The sequence below is a fragment of the Xiphophorus hellerii genome, chromosome 16 (assembly GCF_003331165.1).
Source record: "Xiphophorus hellerii strain 12219 chromosome 16, Xiphophorus_hellerii-4.1, whole genome shotgun sequence".
Classification (NCBI taxonomy): Eukaryota; Metazoa; Chordata; class Actinopteri; order Cyprinodontiformes; family Poeciliidae; genus Xiphophorus; species Xiphophorus hellerii.
In genome coordinates, this window is record NC_045687.1 from 20130793 (window position 1) to 20150017 (window position 19225).

At 41.7% G+C, this 19225-nt stretch overlaps 1 protein-coding gene across 3 annotated transcripts in view; it reads left to right on the forward strand.

Annotated features, from left to right (window-relative positions):
* The window catches only part of grin2ba (glutamate receptor, ionotropic, N-methyl D-aspartate 2B, genome duplicate a), a 171999-nt gene that overhangs the window by 84942 nt on the left and 67832 nt on the right, over positions 1-19225 (forward strand). For all 3 annotated transcript variants that reach the window (XM_032586919.1, XM_032586917.1, XM_032586918.1), the window contains one exon: positions 17958-18101. In XM_032586919.1, the coding sequence (XP_032442810.1) occupies positions 17958-18101 (144 nt within the window). The remainder of the gene's footprint in view (positions 1-17957; positions 18102-19225) is intronic.

Sequence of the window (19225 nt, forward strand, 5' to 3'; positions counted from 1 at the left end):
AAACACACGGAAAATCACTTTTTCTGGTGTTGAGAACCAAAGTTCAGGTCCGGCCTTTATGGAAGAATGGAAAGCAGCACGTCACTTTGAACTCAACAGTATCATGTTGTGGGGATGCTATTCTTCAACAAGTCAGACTTAAAGCTTCAGTATGTAATTTTTATTAAAAAATATATTTTTTGCATATTTGTTCAAACTGTCCCTATGTTCTGACAGTGTAATACAAGCCAGATAAGCTGTAAAAATAAAAAAATGGAGCTCCTCTGCCTTCTCCCAGTGCTAACTAGGACCAACCAATCAGAGCCAGGAGGCGGGTCTTAGCAGTTTTATTTGTTTGTTTGTATTTTTTACATAAAACAGAATTTATTGTGAATGCTAAGGCTAGTTAGCATGGCCACCAATGACGGCGGATAAATGGTTTTTCTTTTAACCGAAGGTTATTCTCCACCATTAGCACATTGAACAGTGCATACCCGAGGTTGATTGACAGCGCTAAGACCTTCCTCCTGTCTCTGATTGGTTGTTTTTGGTGGGGAGCGGTGAATTTCTTCAGACGGCAATAGTAGCCCAGGGAGGAGGTGAAGAAGTTTGATATTTTTACAGATCATCTGTCTCATATAATACTGTAACAACATGGTTTCAGTTTTAACAAATATGTAAAAAACATATAGTTTTTAATAAAGGTTACATACTGCAGGTTTAATGATATGACAGAGCTTAATATAGGGAAATTATGCAAATAAAATAACTTGTTACTTGCTACGAAAGACTTGAGACTGGGACTGAGTTTCACCTTCCTGCAGAACAATTCATACAAACATCTTAAATTGCAGAGGAATGGTTTAGATCAAATCAAAATTTTTGTCAGAATGGTCCAGTCAAAGGCCACAAGTCTTTGATGATAGGATTGACGTGCTGCTTACATCTAATCTAAATCCTCAGAAACTGTTTGCAGAGAAGAATAGACAAATAAATGAGTCTGTATATGAGCAAAACTGATAAAAACAAAGTTTTCAGAGAACGCACAGCAACATTTTTCATTTTTGTGTTTTAGACAGAGATGGAGAGCGCCACAAGCAAAAGCTCCAGATGCAGAATTCAAGTTCTAATCTATGGCACAGCATGCAGGGAAGCAAGGAGAAAAATGGATATGTCTGCCAAAAGAAAAAAAAAAAACAGGCTCCAGAGTGTGCTCACATGTGGGCGTGGGTGTGTGTGTGTGTGTGTTTGGCTGAAAATACAACACTGCACCTCCCATATCTTCTGCATTGAGAGGTAGATTTCAGGCGCCGGGGGTTCGCACATTTAACAAGCACAAAAGTCATACATGTGCACCACTGCGTGTACGCGTGCACACAGACGCTCAGCGAGGGAGAGGAAGAGGAGCTCACACCTTTGCTGTGTGTATTCAGCGGCTGCTGCCGCAACCAACTGTCAGCCGCCGACAAGAGGAGAGAAGAGGAGAGAAGGGAAGAGGAGAGGAGATGAAGAGGGGGGATGGGAGCACGGTGTGAAATCCTAACCAGCTCGTGTGAGTGTCAGAAACCATACATCAGGGCTGTTTATGCTTATTGTCAGGTTTATGCACCTAGAACATTAAATACAGACACAAGGAAAGCCAAGAGAGAGTTAGATTCTTGTTACTCGCGAGGAGAATGGACAGAGACGTACTCAGTTACAATCTCGACCCGCCCTGAAAATACGTCCTGCCGCACCCTCTCTTTTTATTTCATTCATTCCCCAGTTACATGCACGTTGCATCTCTACGGTCACACAGCTGCAACGTGATTCAGGGTTACACAGCATATCTTCTGGAACACATGTCCATGTACGATTAAACAAAAACAAGTTATACAGCTTCACACAGTCTTTTGTGTCAAGGGCACAGGAACTTCTTGCCGAGCGATTATCTGCTGAAACCGGCTGCACCCGCTCCCTCACTCAAAACATTCATGTCGACCGCTTCCCTCAGTGAGGCCTCCTTAAATATAATGATTAGTATTTACAGTATATAGTTATTATTTTAATTCTATCACTTATGAAATCGCAGCCAAAGGGTTAACAGGTCGTTCCGTGTGTGTTTTAGTCTGCAGCTTGTCTTCTGTGTAAACCCAGGTGTCAATCAGCGGCTTCACAGAGGTGCTTGTGTTGAATATTTTACCTGACATCAGTTTAGAGGATCAAAACGCTCCTTTTGAAAGACTTTAATGCCATAACACAATCTGTGGATAAAGCGCTCATCCTCTGAGTACCGAGGGATAAAAGTACACCATTAAATTTAAAAAAAATAAAATAAAAATGTTTAAACCAATCCTCTTTGTAAGTTGAAGCCTTGGATCAAACAGGTGCTGGGTGTTTGTTTGTAGCTGTAAACTCTATAGCTTCATATTTACTGGCCCAATTATACATTTATTTAAAGTGTTTCTGCTGTTTTACTGCCATTTTAAATACAAATGTTAAATCGATGGAGGAATTCTGCAATTGTTCTGAAGGTTAGGATTTAAAAGCTGCTCCTCTTATTATTAAATCAGCAACATATTAGGCCTGTCCCAAAAACAAATTTTGCTGGATGACAAATTGTCCCAGAAATGATTGTGATAAATGACAGTATTCTCATTTCAAGATCCTTTTGAACAAATATAAAATAATAATAATAATAATGTCTTATTAACACACGTACACCCACTCAAAGATTGGAAATAAAAGGGATTTTTAAAAAAACATTCAAGACTGTAACCAGAAAACATTTTGAATATCCAAAACAGTAATAATTCAAATTGATTATGAAGTCTTTGTATCCAAAATTGCATTTCAAAATATAATAATTACTGAGGTTAGACAGGGAAAACTGGCAAAAGTGGCAAGTAGTGCAAACTAACGACTTCGTGTCGAATGTTTCCATCTTTTCAAAAACGTTAAAGTGGAGCATCGCTTTAACGACCAAATGAAAATGACGGCGGCCATTTTCATTTTTCATGCAATTGATTGATTTATTCCTTATTGTGGCAATGAAACATGAAACATTTTTTATATCAGTAAAATAATCTAGCAGAACTTTTTCAATCAATATTCAGAAGTTATTGGCTTATACAAGCTCCTATATCTTGCAGAAAAGCTCCCTGTAAGTTATTTTCCTTACTAAGATATTTGCACTAGAAACTAAACCAAAATAGTTGGTAAGATTTTGTGGTTTTGCAGTGTAAGCCCCCATGTGGCCACCCTTTCAGCTTTCGTGACCATTTGGTCTGATTTTCGACGAACATCGACGAATTTCCGGAGAATGGAAGTGAAGTGTCTCTGCAGTATCTGTGAGGCAAAAGGTCGGTTGTTTAAACTACAGTTTTTGGTTTTGCAGGATGTTGAGAATTAATGATGAGGCTGCAGACTTACCAAAAAGGGGGGGGAGGAACCTGTCCTGGCATTAATAATGCATGCACTTTGACATCTCTAATGGAAAGATGGAAGAACGAGTATTTACAAAACGCTCCAGAACATTACCATCTCCGCTTGCTTTCCAGAGTTATTACTGTCGGAGTTGGCTGAGCAGCATCAGAAAGAAAAGGACTAGGAGAGGATATTTGAGAGGGATTTTTCTTCTTCTCTACAACATCTCTTGACATTAACAATCCATGAAAGTGACAAACCACAGAAAATGCACATAAAACCAAACGAGTGTCAATAACTTTTTGTTGAGTGGTTTTACTCTCCAGATGTCGTTCAATCCCTGTTTTCTTTTTTCTTTGTACCTAAGCTTGTATTTTTTTCACTTCCACAGCTGCTTCCTTTTCCCTTCAGTCTACATCGTCTCTGGAAGCTGGTCTGGTTCTGTGCCGACTGTTTCCATGAACACTAAACCTTTTTCCATATTCTCCATGATTACTGCGGATAGCGTGCCGTAAAGCTCCTCATCCAGCGGTTTCAAGTCTGTTAATCGATCCTGACATTGATTGCCGGCACCGTAGTGAGGTGACGACGGCTGTGGAGAGAGAGAGAGCGAGACAAATGAAGAGAGATGGCACGTGAGACGGTATGGTCACATGCAAAGAACAGGATGAAATGGAAGCAGAGGGAAGAGATGAAAGCGAGAGAGAGGGAGCACATGCATGAGAGACAGGAGGAGGGCGTGTGCTGGTGTGTGTGTGAGTGTGTGCGCGCAGGGCTGTGAGAGTGAATCAAATATATGTAATTGCCAAGTTGAAGGTTGCCGGTTGCTGGTGTAATGGTTTGATGACTCTAATGGGCCTTTGTGTGCCATTTAGATATTGTTGTGGCTAAAAAGCTTTGGCAGACGCAGAGGACTCCTTCTTCCTGCTGAGAGACGACAAGCCACAGGTCTTATGTGTCTGCTACAGCGACAAGACATTTGTGTGTGTACAGACACACACATATTTCATTTTTTCATCATGAAAATATGAAATATTATATTTTAATGATATAAAAAGATTTTTCCCACTGTTTTTCAATCAAATATGACTTATTGATCGCGGCACAGGGTTTCTCCCATTGTATTGTAAGGCTGGCGGGCCACCAGGCTTTAATTGCGCCTCCACCAGGCTTAGCATTGCTTATTTATTTAAGTCTTTTTAATTTTTGCATTTTTAAGACTTTATAGTTGGTGTTCAGGTGTTTGTCTTCCAATAACACATAATCATCAAGTGATATTTTCAACTTTCCTGTCAACTTTAAACAGTTTTAACTCAAAAACACTACAGGCCGCTGGATGAGTCACCCAACCACCAGGCTTAGCAAGTTTTCCTGGGGAAACCTTGACGGCAGCAGGTGGTGCACAGGTTTTAGAGGAAAGTTTAGACTTTTCTGATTGTTGTTGTTTGTTTTTGTTGTAAAAGTGCTAAATCAGCAGTTCTTCTTTGACACTGGAGGATTATGTGCTCAAACTTCTTTCACAACAAAGGATTTGGTTTAAGGAGGGAGTTAATTGCAAAATCCGACTGAGTAGATCTGACTTTAAATAAACGATTCCTGATTTTGTATAATTTATCTCTACATTACTATCCCAATACTTACCCATTTGTCCATCCATACTATTAATATTAAACTAATATTAAAAGAATAAATAAAAAAGAATTAGGAAATCAGGAAATCTTTGACATTTTCATTTGAGAAAAAACTTATTGATGAACCTTGTAAACACGCCACTGTCTGATTAAAAGCACAAACATTTTCAGCCTTAATAGAATCTGAATAAATTCTTTATCTTTAATCTCTTCTATAATTTGAACTCCCTTTTTTTTATTGGTGGACTACATGAGCAGTTACAATGTTGAGTGTACATTAGCGGGAACTTGATAAGGCTTTGATTTACTTTGGCAGGCTGAATTGCGATGGCTGACGGCAGACAGCAAGGCTCAATTACACGCCTGGGTTATTCTCTGCTGTGAATGTGCTGGTCGGTGTGCTACCGTCGGGATCCTGTGCATCAATTAACAGCAATTACATGGCAATGAAAAGCCAAGCAAAGAGAGCGAATCAGAAAACCAGCATCATAAACCAAAACAGAGACTTTAGCTTGTACCGTTGAAGCTAGCTCGCAAACATTTTCCTGCAACTGTAAATACAAGAAGGGAAGGTGTGGAAAACAATCAATCCCTGGACTGAAAGAGGCAACCAACTTCCCTCCAGTTGTCCCAACTAACGCTAGATCTGTACTCCACCTGCTAGCAATAGCATTCCTCCATGTTAGCGTCTTTGAAAGAGCGGTGAAAAACAAGGCAGGGTGGCAGGCAGAGGACACGAGGGCTTTATGCGACGGATTTTCAAAGCCAAAACACGGTTCGTTAGACATGCAGGGAAGAGTGGAGAAAGAGGAGCATGCAAATTGGCTTATTGTCTCAGCCTTTCTCCCAACATGTTGCGTCATGGAGACATCCCTCTGCCGCCGTCACGCATATAAAACAGATTAGAATTTGAATTTGAAGCCACACTAAATGCTCGCAGCTCTCCCAAGAGGAGGTTTGTAGCGAGAGATCGTGTTGCTCTTGCAGAGAGGGTGGTCCGCGTGAGTGAGGGAGGAGAAATCAGTGCACAGACGCTCCTCAGGTTTGCTTCTTTCCATCATTTCATTGATTCGTAGCATTTGTAAAACCTTAGAGCTTCTTCTGTTGACCTCTGGTTCCCGGTGGTGTAGGAGAGTAGAACTACATGCTCATTGTGAAGTTACGTTTGATATGAAGCTACCAGCTAAATGCGGGAAATTTAGCTAAAAGTGCAGGGCACTAAAAGAGAGAGAACGCTCAGGAGATGAAAGAGGAAGGAAGGCTGGTTTTTCCCTTTTTTTCCTCCTTCTTTGGAGAGGATTGTTCTGCGGGTGGAGAAGTTTCGCCTTTGACCAGGGGTGGCATTAAACCCTTTCAGTGTTGCTCTGAAAACATCACAGAATCCAACACCTCCAATTTTATGATCTCTGTGGATCTCCAAACTTTTTTTTCCACACTTTTTCTACATCTTCTACAGGAAGATGCAGAAAGGAATAATTTCTTGTTCCTAATTTCAGAAATTAGGAACAAGAATTTCTTCCTAATTTGAAACTCGTATTACATTGATTCATTACAGGAGGAGTGAAATATTGTAATTTTGATTTTCATGGGTAACAGATAATAGAAACTTATGTACCTGCTCCACATTGCTTGGTTACTCCATATAACCAATCAAAATCCGAGAAATCATCTCAGAAGAGAAAAATGATCCCTCACAAATAAACATTTTAAGACGGATTTCTAATGCAGTAGAGATATTGACTACTCACAGCTACTCGACAAAAGCCAGACTGAACAGTATCATAACTATCTCCTTAATGGCTGCCTCCAGATCCTCACCTTGTTTAATTTGCACCTGTTACGTGTTGCAGATAAACTGTAGAATCGGGTGGGAGGGTGGATGAGACTGCCTGGATGTACAAAGATGCCAGTGGGGGGGGTGCGTGCGTGTGTGTGTGTGTGTGTGTGTGTGTGTGGGGGCGTGTGTGGGGGTGTGTTTGTGGGACTGAATCCGTCTTTTTCTTGTCTTTTTTTTTTTTGTGGGGTGTGAAGTGGTGAGAAACAGCCTCAGCACGATGATGGCTTTGTGCCTGCGACTGACGCCGCCGCACAGGTGCCACCCGGGTCGCGCGACAGAGCCGGGAGAGGAAGACAAAAAGAAAAGGAGAGAAGGAAAAAGAAGAGGATGATGGGCTGAGATGATATGAGTAGAGGCGAAAGAGCCGAGATATAAGATTTATGGGAAAGCGAGAGCAAGAGATTGCGATCAGACGATATGACCAGAGCGCTGGAAATAGCAGTGGACGGACGCAGAGATTGGAGGGAAATAAATGGATTAATAAGACCCCGGATTTGGTTGGATGTCCCTCCACCCCTCACTCCTTTGCGCAGCTCGTCTCTGTCTCTTTTTCTCTGATGCTCAGCACAAGCACCACCTTTCCCTGCCTCCTTTTCGCTTGCATCGAGGTACAAGAAGAAAGATGTCTGCCTGCGTAAGCATGCTCACCCCCGTGACTCCTCGAACCACTTCATGTTCGCCTCGGGACGCTGTGGTGAACCTCAGCGTCCACATAGCTTCCACCCGAAGCTATGCAACCTATACTCCCCTTACTGCTGTGGCACTCATCTGGTCTGATTTTATTTTGGCTAGGTTCATCTGTGGACACAGGACACATCCCATATACTATGAAGCAAATCGGATGTTTTATTGGTTTGAACTGAAGAAATTATCCTTTCCCAAGTTAAATTTCTGTTTTGTTTTTGAATTAACAAGCAGGTAAAGTTTCTGTTTTAAGCTATAGCTAGTCTGGACTAGCTTTTCTGCAGGCGTTTCCATTTTGTGATGGAAAAAAGACCGCTCCAAAAGCAGGCAGTAGACTGAAGCGCAGGGCATTCTGGGTACATAGAACCAAAACAAACACTAGCAGGAGAATTTTCACCAAGGAATTTTTTACCGAAGACGAAGAGAAATCCTACAAACGCTAAAATCTGACGCTACTTCATTCTTGTTTACATACATCAGTGTCTTCTTCAGAGGTTTTTGTGTCGTTTCCTTCAATGAGTCTTTGTGCAGCGCCACCTCAGGTTAGGAGGTAAACGGTTTTCCAAAGGGTTTGAACCATTTGACACATTGTAGTGTGAAAGCGAACCGCACCAGCTGAAAATGTAACAGATGATGGTACCCAATCCAACAGAGTCTACCGAACTATCAGGTGCAACAATGTGTGGTTCACTATCCGGTCAAACATTTTTGAAAGGTGCTGCCTTAAATCAAAATGACACCAAGTTTTATCAGTTGTGTAGTCGAGGCCAGCTACCTAGCTTGCTTCCAGTATGCATACCTACTTTTTGACATTTTTTCTCAAGTAATAACCACACTTCAATCTATTCTATTAGAATTTTATGTGACAGACCAAAAATGAGCGGAAATGAACTTTCAAAATTATTTACAAATATTAATTTGAAAAGTTTGGCATATCTTCAGAGGTGACTGCATCATACAGTGGGGAGACGGTACATATTTGTCTTTTTAAATGGTTATATACTTTACATTTTACACTTTTTATAATCTTTTTTTTTTTTTTACATGTCAGATTGAATATTCTGATTAACAATGAACAACTGTGAACAAAATCCACACGGCACTGTCCACCCCTACATTTGGGTTCAACCATTCGATGAGCCATTAATCTGTAATATCCTACAGAATTCACTCATCCATTAGTTATTCCATCTCGCCTAATATTCATTTAGCGTCTCTCAGCAGCAGAAACTCACACAAAACGTGAACAGCTGTGCGTTTCACTCGCTCACCTTCCCCCGTCGAGCCTCGTTCGCCTGGTTGTACAAGGCTCAGCCAGACTCGCTCTGTGACAGACCCATTAGCGGCCTACAAGGACCAGAGGACAAACAGGAGCAGCGGCACCAGACTGCCTCATTAGGTCCTCGGCTAAACTTGGAGCAGAAATGGGCCACAGAGAAACACTTGCTCGATTTTTTTTTGGCATTTGTGCTTCAAGTTGAACCTCATCTGACACTTGATTTGATCCCCACCACTTCTCTCATTTCCGTCTTTCTAAGTTTTAACGCGCGTGACGTGTGGGGCGGCCGCACGCGCGTCCCTTTGCTTTTCCGAGCTAGTTTGGGGCGGATTCAGCCCAACGCTTTAATGAAGACGTGTCCGTTTTTAATTGAGACTCAAAAAGTACTTAAATAAGGTCACCGCTAATTAGATGACGCTCCGACAAATGTTCGAGCCAATTAAGCTTGTATGTGTTTGATTAAAGATAAGTAGGCTTGCTTGATAAGAGATGTGACGATGGGGCACGAGGAGAGGGAAACAGAAGGAGACGAGGAGGCTGGGAGTGAGCTCAGGTTTAATTGAGGTAGAGATAATAATTGTGTGTGTGTGTATATATGTGTGTGTGTGAAGTGCGGGGAGGGAGGGAGCTTGTTATCAATAATTTCGGCGCATGTGGTTTATCAGAGCTGAACGTCGGCGGTGTTCGTATCATTTTCTGCCGATGAATGCCTGTGGCTGTGGTGAGTTTCTGTCTCCTTCCCACCGTCTTTTCAGTTCATATATTAAAGCGAAGGCCAGCTGTTCCTTCTCTCCTCACCTCCCACTCCAGCACTCTCTTTTATCATCCCTCCATCCTCTCTCTCTCTCTTCCTCTATTCCACGCTGGCTGTACTCTCCATCAGGAAGTGCAGCAGCAGTCAATAGCAACACCCCCCTGTTCAAGTTCAAAGGATCCTTTATAGGCAGGACAGAAATATGCATTGCCAAAAACCCTCCCAGCGACATACTCCATTGGCTCTACGGCTTACATTTTCTTATCTCTGTTTTTATCTCAGTTCCTCTTACAGGGGACGAAAAAAAACCCAAATGATGTGCGTACAGCTCCAGAACGTAATCCAAGATTATGTGGCAAAATCACAGTTAGAATTGCCTTGCAACAGTATTCATGTTTTTCGACCCTCTTCACATTCACAAAGTACAATGGATGTTATTAGCATTTCTTGTGATTGACCAACACAAAGTAGTGTATAACCGTTAGGGGAGCTTTATTTTACAAATAAACATTTTAAGAAACATTTTAATTGATGCTCACATTTTCCTGTGAGCATCAATTTTTAATACTTGAGGCAACCTTGGCTTTGTCTTGGCTAGTCTTTGTCCATCCATCAGGGGCGTTGGTAGCATTTTGTAATGTTGGCACATTGAGTGGGGCAGAGTTGTGGATCTCTGCAGCTCCTCCAGAGTTAACGGGACCTTTTTGGCTAATTTTCTGGGTAATGGTCCTCCTGCCTGGTCTGTCATGACTGTATATTGGTAGGTTTACCGTATTGCTGTCATTTTCAGATGATGGATTGAAGCGTGCGCCATTAGATCTCCAAAGAGCATTTAGTGCATAAAACTTTTCAGGACATTGATTTCTTTCTTTACGAGTATTACAGTATGCTGAGATGCATGAGACATTTTATTGGGGCAGTATTAAGTGTTTTCCATGCACACATTGCCATTGTACAGCACAATCAAGTAACCTTTACCTTCAGCTATTATATATCAAATGTGACTTTGTAATTTAACGCCTTGCAATTGGGCGTCTGTCTCTTTAAGAAATCTCTGCTCTTCCTGAAACTCCTTCTTCAGGAAATGATCACAGCATCGATCTTCTATTAACCCTTTATCAATGTTTTTACGAGTGTTTCATTGAGAAGTAGCCCATATAATGAGCTGAGCAGAAACGCAGCTCCACCAGGCGTTTGCTAATTGCTGCTGGCTAGTCTGAAGGAGCTGAGTGGGGGAGGGCTGCTCTTTGAGGGCGGTAGCTCAGAAACCGCAGCTCCGAGGAGGACCCCTATGTCCACTCAGGCATTTTGTACAGCTGAAAGGTTGCCATGGGAGATTAACGGATTTCTCAAACATGAATGTAAGAATCAAAGCAACATTCCTGGTATGTTTTGATAAAGAGAATGACATTATAACATGATGTAAAGCTAAAAAAAAAAAAAGGAAAAAAAAGTCAGCTTTACATTAAACTGACCCTTAAAGGTTTTAATTTGTGTGAAAAACTACCTAACCTTATGTTCTTGTCCTTCTCCATTGCTTCAAGCATCATTTGTCATTTGGAGATGTCCTATTTCATTATATTGTGTGAACGTAAACTGATCGCGGCAAACGGATCACACAGACTTTAAAAACATTTTTTTTATTGATTTTTAACTTGATGCACACTGTCTGCCAGCCAGGGTCAAGTGAAAATGAAGTGCTCACTCTTTATACTTAGCCTAACCTCTCACAGCTTGACCACTATATATTGTAGCCATAACATTGCTGCTCACTTTCTTGTGGCAACCAGCGCATAACCCAAAGCAATAAAACCTTCATCAGCTGAAATGACGTCCCATTCATGTCCCCTCTGATGTGACATTTAGGCACATCTGCACACAGCGCTGTAGGCGGAGGAGTGAATGTTGACCCTCGCCCCGTACTGTCCCGCCTTCCCTCTCACCTTCGCTGTGTGCTCGTTGTACGGCGCACTCTCCCGTTAAGCAGATCCTCTCACGGCATTTTCCTGCACCGTTGCAAGCAGGTACGAGTGCTGAGGCTCATCCTGGTTCGTCATTCACGGCGCGTTTCGGTCGTGCTGCAGCTTTCGTAGATGCGTTTGTGCACGTGCTCGCACTCCGCTGGCAGTGTGCAGATGTATATGTTTGAGACCGCTCAAATGTGCATGCGTGTTTGTGTGGGGTTTTTTTTGCATATTTTAGAGGAAGAGCGCAGCAACCAATCTGGTTCTTTCATAGCCAGTGATGTGCCCCTGTGTGTGTAATTGAAGTACCTGAGCTATCGACTTTCCCAGCCTTCAAGTCGAATAAGTGCTTCAGGAGTGTGTGAGTGCGCTCATTTGAAAGCTCTGGGGCAGAGACAGCAACTACAGCACACCATGGCCCATCAACCATGGACTACCCCACACACACACGTACACGCCCACCCACCCAAAAGAACAAACACACACACCAAACTGCCTGAGTGAAGTTGCCCGCCCTCCTCCGCCACATTCTTCAAATTAAACAAAATTGGTGTCAAACATTTATGCTATTTCTATATGTGCGGCTATCATTTGAAAGATATTAAGTGTTACTCGACGTCATCAAACATGCTGCGATTAATTATAATGATTTTGTTAATGTGGCGGAGGGCGGAAGGCAAGTTGATACCTGGTGATCTCTTTTGTAAATCCTAAAAATTATAACGGCAGAAACCAAAATTTTTGCTGCACAAACTTAGCTCAGTTGGTTGACACCATATTTTGTTTGACTTTGTGAATGTGGACTGATTGGTTGGACTTTGATGACCTCTGAAAACATTTACTAACGGTTTTTAAAATGATAGCGGCACAAATAAAAAACACAACTATTTATGTCAGTTTTGTCAATGTTATCTTGGAAAACACACTGATCTCTGATGACCTTTGGAAACTTCTTCACAAACCACAAACCCCTTTTTTTTTTTTGCTTCACCAACGTAGCAAAACTGATTAACACCACAAATTTCATTTGATTTTGTTAATGTAGTGAGAGAGGCGGATGGAAAGCTGATATGTGGCGACGTCTGGAGTTTTTTTTTGTAAATCTTAAAAATTATAACGGCACAAACCAAATATTTTTGCTGCGCAGTTGATTAACACCATATTTAGTGTGATTTTGTAAATGTGGGTAGGCTGGTTGACCTTTGATTAACCCTGGAAACATTGATTGATATCTTTAAAACGATAGCGGCACAAACGCAAACTTTTGCAACACAAACGTTTGACGGCAACTTCACTCGTCAATAAGCTTGCCGTCTTTGACACAAAGTTGTGAATTATGAATGAAAACACACCTGTATTCAGGATTATAAAGCTTGCACGCGCGTCAGTGGAGACACGGAAACCTTTCTGTCCTGCAGCACACCCAGGTTTCCCCACAGAGGAGGACACCCGCGTCCCGCTTCTGTCGTTCCCCCTGACAGCGGCTGTCCTCCGCGGTCGGGCAGCTCTGGCAAAGTCGCCTTCCCTCTCTGTGTAAGCGCCTGGCCGACTGCCTGACACCCACACACACACACACACACACACGCCCTCCAGCGACTCCTGGCTCTCTGCCGCTCGCCCCGCTCCATGCAGGGCCACAGCCATCTGCCGGCACGGCCCCCCCTCGCTCCTCCATTCATCCCATTGTCACCACATTGTCCTCTGCTCCTGTCCCTCTGGAGGCTTCACATCTCTGCCGCCACCCCCTTTTTTTTTTTTTGGACATTTCTATCTTTTTATTCTTGCTTTAGTTTGTTTCCTCTCTCTCTTTTTATTGCTTCCACCGAGCATCCACTCTGCCGCATCATGTGGCGTAGTCTCGTATTGTTTTCTGTGTACAGTAGCCAGCACTGACGTCAGGAGGCGGCCCGATTAAAGCCGTCCTGGCCGCCTTCCTGCATCTGGCCGGGTGGCTCTCTGGCCTTTCTGCCCCTCTGGGAGTTTTAATACTCGCTAATCGATCACTTTGTGCCAGCAGAGGTGATAATGTGGCCAAAGCCTAATTGGTGTAGCTGTAAATGAAGAGTAGCGTTTTGCAGGACTTAATTTCAGTCGACTGACTCACAGCCTCGTCCTCAGGGTTCCTGTGCAGTTTTGAGGAAAGACTGGAATTGATTTCAGTATTTTCCTGCTCTGGATGCGTTTGGGGAAAGATTTAACTAGAAGTACGATTAAAAAGAATATTGGTATTTATTTTCTGTTCCACTGTTTAAATGTTGTGTCCTTCCTCCCATTCATTCTGTCAACTTTGTGTCCTTCCTTTACTCTTCTGTTTTCTCTCCATAAGCTTTTTTACTCCCTTTTATGCTTCCTTGTTTTCTTCATTACTTCCTCCCTTACAGTACATACTTCATTTTGTAATTTCTTTTGTTCTTGCGTTCTCTCCTCCCTCCGTCTTTACTCATGTTCCTCCTTCAGCTTGTATCCTTCCATCCTTCCTCCCTCTTGTATTTCCTTCTTTTCTTACTTTCTTCCAGGTCCACCACTTCATTCCCAACTTCCTTCCTCATGCCCATAATTCCTTCTTCATGTCTTCCTTTGTACACATCCTCATGTTTTTGCTTCCTCCTTTCTTTCTTCAGTTCTTCATTCATTCCTTTGTTCCTTTCCTTTTTTCATTTTTTTATCCCTGTGTTTGCTCCTCCTTCCTTTCAATCCATCCTTCCTTCCTCATGCATTTATTTGATCCTTCCTTGCCTTGATTGTATCCTTCCTCACTTGTGAACTACCTCATCTGTCTTACTGTTCTCCCTTCCTTCTTCTTTCTTTCTTTCTTTCCCTGCTTCCTATCTTTCCCATCCTTCTTATCTTTCCCTCCTTTCTTCCTTTTCTCCTCCTTTCATACTTCCTTACTATTGGCATCCTTCCTTCTTTCCATTCTTCAACCCTTCTTCTCTTCCTTACTTCCTGTCTTCCTTTATCCTTCTTTCCTTGCTGATATACTTGCTCTTGTCCTTCTCTTCCTGTGTCCCTGTCTTTTCTGCTTCATTTTTATTAAATTGTGTCCATATTTGTTTGTTTCTTTTTCTCCTGTATACTTTTTTCCTTTTTCTTTCCTTCCTTCTTTGGTCAGTCCTTGTATTCTCCTCTCCTTCCTTCCTTTCCTCCTTCCGGTTTTCTGTTTTTGGGGCTCTTCTCATAGCGTGCGCTCCTCCCCAGCCTAATATAAATTCCTCAGACCTCTGGTCTCAGTGTGTTAGGCGCCGCTTTAATACCGCTCTTATGAAGAGAGATACGGCGAGAGGAACCCAGGGGAATCGGCGAGGCGGGGGTGCGTGGCGACGAGGGCGCTCTGTGGAGTATAAAGGGGGGGGAACGGGCGTGCGGCGCAAGTCTGGAAATTCAATTATAAGTGTGCCCTGTCCGTGATTCCAGTGGTATTAATGGGTACGGCAGAGCGGGAAAAGAGATAGAGATGGATGAAAAATGAGGGGAGGGAGAGGGGAAAGAGGATGAACAGAGAGAAATGGAGGAATGCGTTGAAGTGAAAATGGGAAGATGATGCAAGGTCAGTGCTTGTGTGTCATTATATCTTCATCTTAAGAAAGCTGCCAGTGAAGCAAGCTGCCAGATAAAACACAGTCACCTTATTATGAGATTGTGTATTCTTATTTAAACGTTTAAGCTACCTGACTTGAAACTAAATTGAATGAAATATGTCAAATCGTTGCTAAAGCCCTGATAAGAGTGAATCCGAGTGGATGTAAATCTACCTCTGTGATCAGGGAGGTCCAGGTTAGAGAGATATGTCAGAGCTTTTACAGTGGAAATATGTTATGAAGAGATGACCAGACCTGTTTTAGATAACCCTCACCATTTCTTCACTATAATCAAACAGTGATTACTTCCTTAGATAAGGCTTATTCAATGTAGCTTTAAAAGCAAAGGAGGCTAATACCATTTTAGTGACCCTTTAAATGACTCAAAGTCTGTGAAAATGACCAAATTTCATATTTGAAGCGCTTGTTGTAAAATGGGGAGTGTGAACCACTGGGGGTTGTGCTTCGTTTTTCCACATACTTCTTCAGTTTCGGTGGAATTTGCTCTTGATGTTAGATTTGAATAATTCAAAACCCAGATTAGCAGATTATGTACTTTTAATTTACCATGTCTGTACATAAACCATTAAATACATTTAAAGAAATTGTTTGAAGGGCACACATCATCATTTTTACAACCTTTTCTTTAAAATTGTATTTGCGCTTTTAGCTCCAGATAGTAATATTCATTTTCAAGTTGTGTGGGAAAAGCCTCCAGCTCAAATCAAATGTTTGCTCATGTTTGCTCAGAGATGGAAAAAAGTCAGGAGAGTTGGTGCCCGAGACCTAAAAAACCGGCACCCTACCTAGAAGTTAAAGCACTGTTTGGTAAGTCCGGTCGGATTGTGATTCCACAACAGTAAATGCACAGCAGACATGCACATGTAGCAGTTCCCTCTTTTTGTCCAAAGAACCGGAAGGCTACTTCATATTATTTATCACGCACAGTTTTATAACACATAGCATTAGTAGATGGAAGCTGCTGAAAGTCTCATATTATTTTACTTGTTGCAGTTTTGTTGTATTATTCATTTATGTAGCTGTCAGAGCATTGTGGTGGGGACAAGGTCTGCCATAGCATTTAATTCCTGTGTCCATCTATACTTAGTTCTCTTCAAGCTCCATTTGTGGTGATTGGAAGGAAAGCCATTCATTTGGCTCAGACACTGAGAAAAATAGAGGAATATTTGGAGAGGACAATAATGTGAGCCACAGAGGTTTAAAAGACTTCAGAAGACAAAGCTTTTTTTTTTTTTTTTGCTTGGAAACTTTATGCTCACAAACAAGACCCATTCTTACCTCAATAGTTTGGCAGCTAACAGTGTTACATGTGGGGCATGAACTGAGTTATGCCCTCATCTCTCAGAACTGGGTCGTTCCTTATCTTTTATTTAAAAAAATGTAGTTGCTTCATAACTCTGGAGCAAAACTCTGTTTTGGTGGGTGTGGAGAAAAATGTCCTTCTGACTCAGTTACTTTCATAAACTTTATCTCTTTTTCTTGGCTGAAGGATATTTGGGTAAAGTACTGTAAGAACGCTCACTCAATGGTTTTTTGTGTTCTGAGAACACATCCACTGGACATATTCCTGCTAGAAAGTTGTTGTTTTTTTCTCAAAAAAATAATTTATTTTCTGGTCATAGCAATTCTTTGAGTGAAGATCTTTCATGCCAAGAAAGTGTTTAAAAATGACTCATCTGCTTTAAAAATCAGAAGAATTTCTGATTGCAGTTAATGTTTCCCACTTTTTTTACTTTTAATGTAAATCTGAAGCATTTGTTTATAAAGAATGACTTCATGCTGGACTCTTCTTTATTCAGCCAGTGACACGTTCCTCTCTAGTGGTGCCTGGTGTTTAGGAGGGGAACTGCAGTGACAGGTGAATCAGTCACTGCAGTTCGCGTTGAGCATTTGATTCTGAAAGAACCTCGAAGACGGTTCATCGCCTCATTCGAATGCACAAAACAATGAAAAAACTCGTTGACGTGAATTGGCCCGTTTGCAGCATGGCTTTCCAGGAAAATGAACATGCTACTGTACATCGAGTTTGACTCTTAACACAGCGACTCACATACACAACAGCCACCTGATGAGGCAGAACTGCTGGACCGTGTCTAGACTAGTAGTTCTCACCTCCTCCTCTTCTTCTGTCTGGCTCAGCGATCTGGTGCCAACACCAATCGCAACGCGCAGGCTTGAAAAGAAGTGTTTAAGAAATGTTTGCTGAAGAGTCTGTTAGGTGGCACCGCTTATTTATTTGGTGCCTGTTCTCTATCTGTCAAACTGAGATTTAACACTTCCTGGGCGAGGGGATGCGGCCTGTGAACGTTTTGAATTTCCTTTGCAGTTTCTGCCATGTTTGCTCATTCACTTTCTCGAAGCTCGCATCTTTTTTCCCGGCTAGAGGATATTTGGGTGAGGTAAAATCGCTCACTCGACGTGTGCGATTTCTAATATATTATCTAATCTAACATTAAACAGACTTGTTGGTTGTAATAAAACAAACTGATGAAAGCGGCTGACAAGATTAAAGACGGCAGCTTTGAGTCCACAGAATTTGTTCCAGCCACAAACTCATTAAAGGCGTCATAAAGGGAACTAATGAAAATGATGACCGGTATCATTACAAGTCCACAGGAGTCCTCTTGTCGCTCTCCTCAGTGAGCCAGAGAAGAAAGGCGGCTAAATTAATGTTCGCTCCAATAATGTTACAAAACCCGCCACTGTCCTTTAAGTCGTGGCCGTTCTCCTCTGTGTGCAATGCCAGCTAAATTAAAGTCCAGGCCAGTGTCGTACGGCGTTGCGTAACCGTTTTCACTCTGTCTTTGTTTTTCTGTTATTGCCAGGACGACAACTCCATGTTCTTTCAGTTTGGCCCCTCCATCGAGCAGCAGGCTTCTGTCATCCTGAACATCATGGAGGAGTACGACTGGTACATCTTCTCCATCGTCACAACGTACTACCCCGGTTACCAGGACTTCGTCACCAAGGTAAGGCCGAGGATCATGAATGTACAGTATTAACACCCCCTTGATCTTTTTATTACTTTGTCTAATATATAACGATCTTCAAAGTATGTTATCGAGACGATACGTCACACGTGTCAAACTCAAGGCCCAGTGGTCAAATTTGGTCCGTCATTGCTTTTTCTGTGGCCTTCCAGATGCTAAATTACTTCAACCAATCACTCCGGTTCTTTGCGATTCCCTGGAAATTCACAGCAAATAAACAGATTCTCTCATTTTTTCAAGCTATTTGTGAGCTAACTTTGAGTTTATTGAAAAATGTAACCAAAAACGGTCAAAAACATTGGGTTTGGGTGACTAACTCCCACCTGCAGGTGGCAGTACTTCTTACTTTTACGACACATTTTCCTCATCCTTGCTTTGAGGTCCAGCTACAGTTTGTGATTGATATGGTGAGTAACAAAAAAAAAAAAATCACATTTTACAATATACATAAGTGCAAATATTGCAAACTTCCTTACAAATATTTCTAAGTTAGCACCACAAAATCTGCAATTTTGACTGTAAAATAGAATCACCAAAAAAGTTACAAAATTCTGGAGGGACAGTAAAATATAATTTAATTAATAAAACAAAGTAAAACATCGTCATTTTGGTTCTTTTGTCCCTTTTCAAATCTCATTTTGCACCTAAAACTTGTCATTTTGTGCCTCCCTACTTCTACTTGCTACACATAAATGTCTTTTCATGAAATATGGATGATTAGAATAGTCCTAAAATTTCATGTGGATTCTAATGTCATTGCATGTAATTATATTAAATGCTCTTTATCTCGGCTCTGATCTGGTCCAGCTCACTCGTATGAAATATGGTGAACTAAAACACCTAATCAAACTGAAGGAACCCCCCAGGGAGGTTCTGCTGGCAGATATTATTTATTGGAGTTTATTATAACCATATTTCCTTACTGCAGACTGAGTAGATTATAGAAAATGGAAGAAAAATGTTGGTCGACCAAAAACTATAGATTTTCTTCCTTCCACTTTTCAATTATGCGCTACTTTGTTTTGATCATTTACACAAAACGTTTGTTGTTTGTTCTGTGACAAAATGTGAGAAAGGTCAAAGCTTTTGCGACGTATGCCCAG